Source organism: Euphorbia lathyris, chromosome 1 (assembly GCF_963576675.1).
Source record: "Euphorbia lathyris chromosome 1, ddEupLath1.1, whole genome shotgun sequence".
NCBI classification, from domain to species: Eukaryota; Viridiplantae; Streptophyta; class Magnoliopsida; order Malpighiales; family Euphorbiaceae; genus Euphorbia; species Euphorbia lathyris.
In genome coordinates this window covers 81,799,572-81,805,359 of record NC_088910.1, presented here as the reverse complement: position 1 = coordinate 81,805,359, position 5,788 = coordinate 81,799,572, and the positions used below count along the sequence as shown (strand labels likewise).

Here is a 5,788-nt window from a genome sequence, read left to right as displayed (position 1 = left end):
TTCTCGACCTTTTGGGGGGGGGGGGGGGGGTCTGATAACATCTGAAATGTTATTCGAGGAGTAATATGGAAATAATACAAATAGCAAAGGGATTGCCATCATCATAACCAACCATGTGTTACTATGTTTGGATACGCAAGGTGGATATGTCTTTATACCCAATAGACAATATGCCAAGACAGATGAATTGAGATCCGCAACAGACGTTATTTCCTTATATATCAATTATGTAGAGCTTAATGGTGTAACTCAATAAACGCCTTCTAAATGTAGTTACACAGCTAATAAAAGGCATTAAATGAACAATGAAGATACAATCGTTCATCTTCTTTACCATTAATGGTATAGGTTATAGAAACCTATATAAATACCCCAACATCCTGGGATTAAATGTACATTTACTAGCTGTAGAGCTCTTTTGAGGTTATTCTTATTATTCTCTTCATTCTATACTGACTTTGGAATTTGGAGTGTCCCCCGCCAATCGCAATGGTACCTCATAGGGAAGTTATTCCAACTAAGGAAGATTCCACAAGTTATCAATCCATATTCCACCAAGAGAAGGTTCCTTGCTCAAATTTCTCCAGTGAAGAATTGGACCAGTGTAGTAGTGCTCTAAGGGCAGACTTTCTCTACTCTTAGGACCTACAAGAATTTCCTAAACCTTGTATGAACTTTATGATGTTCCAGGTGTTCGTGCCTATTTATATTGATTCCATATTTTGACTCCACTTTAGTTCAATTATATTATATTTTAGTTTAATTATATGATTGCTTGTCATTTAATTTTATTCGTCCTTCAATTGTCTTACCTTTATCCAAACTCATATTAGCGTGCCTTAACGGAGTACCACCTTTGGCAATCGTCGAAATTGACAACACTATGGAATATACATATCCTTAATTTCCGAGTTTAGGTTTGACTATTCCCTAGTGAGACTCATGGGGTTGATTAGCACAAAAGGAAATTAGTGGGAATAATTTAGGAATAAGATAATTTCTTACACAAATTGAATTAGAACTTTACAATCACCTTAAATAGGTCTATCTCACAGCACTTTAACTCATTCATCGTACTATAATGCATGCTAAAATTCTAACACAATTTAGTTAGGAGTAGGAGTGTAGTTTGATGTAAATACTAAAATCTCACTTTTATTATCGCCTAGACATTAAGTAAAGGTTAGTAGAATATTACTTGTAATATGTAGCTCCTATGTATTCGATACCCAGTCTCAACTTAAATTTATTACTTGATACGATGGTATATAAACTTATCCCCAACCATAAGAGAAGACCATACTCCGTTCTGTTCGTATTAGTCACCCTCAACATGCACTTCTTTGGATTCAACAAGAGGTTGTACCTCTTCAGTGCCCCCAAAATCTTTCCGCACATCCATCGGATAATCAGCGGCACACTTACTCTTGATGATAATGTTATCCACATATACGTAAACATTCTTGCTGATTTGTTGTGCAAAAACCTTGTTTGCTATTCTCTAGTATATTTCCATCATGTTTTTTGAGACCAAATGTCATGAACTTGTAACACTATATGGCCTCATGTGTGACAAAAAATATCTTCTCCTCGTCATCCAGATCTATCTTGACCCAGTGATAATAATCCTTTCTAGCATCTGTACAATAATATATATACCTCATGTCTAGCTATTAATTTGATGATTTGATCTTCGTTGGGCAATGGATACATATTTATTCAAATATGTGAAATCAATTCACATCCGATATGTGCCATCTGATATGCTTTATTTTTTTTTATAATTTCAGCCATTTCCATTCATTTTTTTACCAAAGATCTTGCAAAATAAATACTTTTTTTATATATTATTTACTTGTATCATCGTTCTAGTTGAATAATATTTTTTTTGGACATATTTGATATAGAGAGGATACTCCATTAGTATATTGTTTCTTGTCTTTAGTTCAAGATAAAATTTTAATGTCATATCATTGTTGATTGAGTTGTTTGTTGTTATTAAAGTAGTTAGAAATTTGATTTCAATTTCTTCTTTTATTTATTTATTTGATCCATTTATAAGTTATCTTTGATTGTTTCTAAGAAGTTCATGAATGTGCAGTTCTTTGGAATTAGAAATTCGATGATGTTATAGCTAAAGAATTTTTTTTTCAGTCCATGTACCTATATAATATATGAGCATTGCGATTTCTTTCATTTTATGTGTTTCGAGCTCTTTGAACTGGTTGTTTTTGAAAATATCTTAAATCTCTATATTTTGAGTTCTAATCGGGTCGAATAATATAAATTATTGTCGTAATGTAGAGATTGGAGTTGGAATGTAAATATAGGAGTTGAGTATGTTGTTTATGTGTAATTTTTATAGAGAGCTTGTATGTATATGAAATTTTGTTATAAAATGCATATGAGATTGAATGTTTGATATTTTAGAAAGAAAAAAAAAACATCTTAGGATTTATTTAATAATATATTTTTTATATAATATAATTCGCATGTTTGATATTGTTTTCGAATAAGAAATTTATTTTCTAATATTTACCAGAAATCCCGAAAAATGATTTGTCATGGAGTGGATGTGTTAAGTTTGATGGTTATGATATAATAGCACACCAATTTTGACCACCATTATAGCACACCAAAGCAAGGATTCTATGAAATCAATTTTTATATATATAGTGAAATTATTATATTATTTTAAAAGAGAAGGAATAAAAAAGATAAAAGGTGTGAAGGGGGTGCGTCTAATTATATATGCAAGGAAATTAAGTATTCCATTATATTCCTAAAAAAATTTGTAAAAATAACTTAACGTTTACATTAGGTGCAAATTTATTTTTAATATATAAAATGTTACCATTTTATTTCTTAGAGTCAATATCAAATTTACCTCTAATATCGATAAATTGGATTAATTTAAGAAATAATTCATCAAAATGTTTTCTTGATTTCGAATTTTATCATCTAAACTTCACATTTGTGTTATGTTATCATTCATTCGTAACAGATCATAAACATATAATGAGACGTGAAAAAAATTAAATTTTAAAAATTAAAAAAATTAAAAAATATATATATTGTTTTTTTTGTACCAGTGAATAAAAAAACTTCAAATATTTCACCAAATTTATAAATATTAATCTCAAATTCAATTATTAAATCATAAAAATATTAATTTTTTTTTGGAACCAATTGATATGTAATTGGTGTAGAATAAGAAATAAAATATACTTATGTTTTATAATAATGTCTCAAATCGACCAAATCTACCAACGTTAAATGTAAAATTACTCTTGGTTGTTAACGTTAGAAATAAAATTACACCATTTTAGATGTTAGAAGTAAAAGTGCGCATGGATATAAAAGTTAGGAATGTTTTCCACCTTATTGTAAAAAAAAAAAAAAGTATTCCATTATATTGAATATACGATGAAGTCAACTAGAAAAGCACACCAAATTAAATTAAAGAAAACTCATTTTTTGATCTTACACGTTTAACAACAAGATACAATTTTATAAAACATGAACTCTCTGTCTCTCTTATATTCACACAATCTTATTGGAGATTCAAAATTAAATACTCAATTGAATATTTAGTTAATTAATTAATTGAAAACTTCAAAGACGAGACATTGCTAGAACATGTTCATGTGGATGAGCATCATATCCTGGTTTGTTGACTTGATCTGATTTTCCGGTGTTTTTCCTATTCATTTTGGGTATCTCAAAAGTCTTGGCCAAGCTCCTCAACTGAAACTTCTGAATCTTCCCGGTCGCCGTCTTTGGTAGCTCCGCCAATATCACCACCTTCTTCGGAACCATAAATTTGGGAACATTTTTCCGGCAATATGCAACAATGTCATCTTCAGTAACATCATCACCTGTGTTATTTTTAACAGCAACAAAAGCACAAGGACTTTCTCCCCAAACAGGATGCGGCATTGCTACAACAGCTGCTTCGAGAATCCTAGGATGTCTGTACAACACGGACTCCAATTCGACACTGCTGATGTTTTCACCACCTGATATTATGACATCTTTGGATCTATCCTTGATTTCCAAGTACCCATCGGGATGAATTACACCAACATCTCCGGTAGCAAACCAGCCGTTCTTGAAAGCTTTAAGAGTAGCTTTTTGATCCTTGAAATACCCTTTCATTAAGCTGCTTCCTTTCAAAACTATTTCCCCCATTGATTTCCCATCTCTAGGAACACTAACCATTGTGTCTAGATTCTTGACATCTACATCTGCAAGTGTGAGAATGCTAATCCCTTGTCTAGCTTTGATTTTAGCTTGATCGTCGCCAGGAAGTTTGTTCCACTTGCTCTGCCACTCGCAAACCAGGGCGGGTCCGGTGGCCTCGGTTAGCCCATAAGCATGTGTGACATGGAATCCCAAGGGCTCTATTTTTTCAAGAAGTGAAGCCGGAGGCGGTGCGCCTCCAGTCAGGACTTGTACCGGGGAAGTTATTCGGCGGCGGTCTTCCGGTTTGGCGTCGAGAATGATGTTGAAAACAATAGGAGCACAGCACATGTGGGTTACTTTGTGGAGATGGATGTTTCTATACATGTCAGAGGCAGTGGTGTTGCGGAGGCAGATATTAGTTCCGCCGCGTGCGGCGATTCCCCATGTGAAAGTCCAACCGTTGCAGTGAAACATAGGGAGGGACCAAAGATAAACGGGTTCACTTCCCATTTCCCAGCCAAGAATTAGGCTGAGAGTACTTAGATAAGCTCCTCTATGACTGTAAACAACTCCTTTAGGGTCTGAAGTTGTTCCTGATGTATAATTCAAGGCAATTGGATCCCATTCGTCTTGAATTGGCTCGCCGGAATAATTGGGATTACCTCTGTGAACGAGGTGTTCATACTCCAATTCGCCTAAGCGGACGCCGGTAGGAGAGTCGATGTCATCAATTACAATGACTAAAGGTAAGGCGGAGAGCTCCATGAGTAAACGGAGAGCCTCTTTAGCAAGAGGAACAAATTGGCAATCAACAAAGAAGACTTTGGCTTCGGAGTGGCGGAGAATGGAGGCGATGGTGTTGGCATCTAGTCGGGTGTTGATGGTATTAAGCACAGCCCCGGCCATAGGAACGGCGAAGTGCATCTCGTACATAGCCGGAATATTGGGAGCCAAAACAGAGACCTGCAAATAACAAACCCAATTCAAGAAAAAGAATTATGATAAGAAAAGAGTGATAAAAGGAAACGAAGGTGAACTTACGACATCGTTTGTGGAAATATTGAAAGAACGGAGAGAAGAGGCAAGAGAGCAGCAACGGGTATAAGTTTGAGACCAAGTGAAACGAGTGCCTTCATAGATAAGAGAGGCACGATTTGCGTAAACAGAAGCAGCTCTTTTGAGGAATGTTAATGGTGTTAAAGGGACATAGTTAGCTTCACATTTCACAAGCTTCTCCATTTTTTGTATAGGGAGAGAGAGAGAGAGAGAAAGGGTGTGTGTGTTTGGATGTGTAGCTCAAGGAAGATGAGAAGTGGGTTTAAATAGAGTGAGGAAATATAGGGTGGGGTGGGTGAACTGGAAAATACAAGTGATGTAGTAGTAATTAAATTACAAGGGAAATTCCACATACAAGACTGTTGACCATTTTAATTGATTTTCATTTTGTAAGCTTTTTCTTTTCACATTATCATTATGGGCTGCTTGACTCTGCCACTAACCCATGCTTTCTTTAATTCTACTAATAAATTTCAACTCACCTTTTTAAAACTTAGTTATTCAATTCATATTTAACCCTACATTTTAGAAAGCAGGCCTTTATTTT

The 5,788-nt window shown here is 34.4% G+C and overlaps 1 protein-coding gene across 1 annotated transcript; it reads right to left on the bottom strand.

The window, feature by feature from the left end:
* Positions 1-3,432: 3,432 nt before the first annotated feature.
* On the bottom strand, positions 3,433-5,495 carry LOC136203431 (trans-cinnamate:CoA ligase, peroxisomal-like). The gene is made up of 2 exons (XM_065994591.1): positions 5,227-5,495; positions 3,433-5,148 (listed from the first exon to the last, which is right to left on the bottom strand). Exons 1-2 carry the CDS (start codon positions 5,422-5,424, stop codon positions 3,616-3,618), a joined length of 1,731 nt encoding a protein of 576 aa, XP_065850663.1. The 5' UTR covers positions 5,425-5,495; the 3' UTR covers positions 3,433-3,615.
* Positions 5,496-5,788: the final 293 nt, after the last annotated feature.

Bases quoted from the DNA above. Each gene is read 5' to 3' on its own strand.
- LOC136203431 (XM_065994591.1), bottom strand. From the start codon at position 5,424: ATGGAGAAGCTTGTGAAATGTGAAGCTAACTATGTCCCTTTAACACCA. The intron at 5,149-5,226 runs GTAAGTTCACCT...TGTTATTTGCAG, and splicing joins ATATTTCCACAAACGATGTC to GTCTCTGTTTTGGCTCCCAA.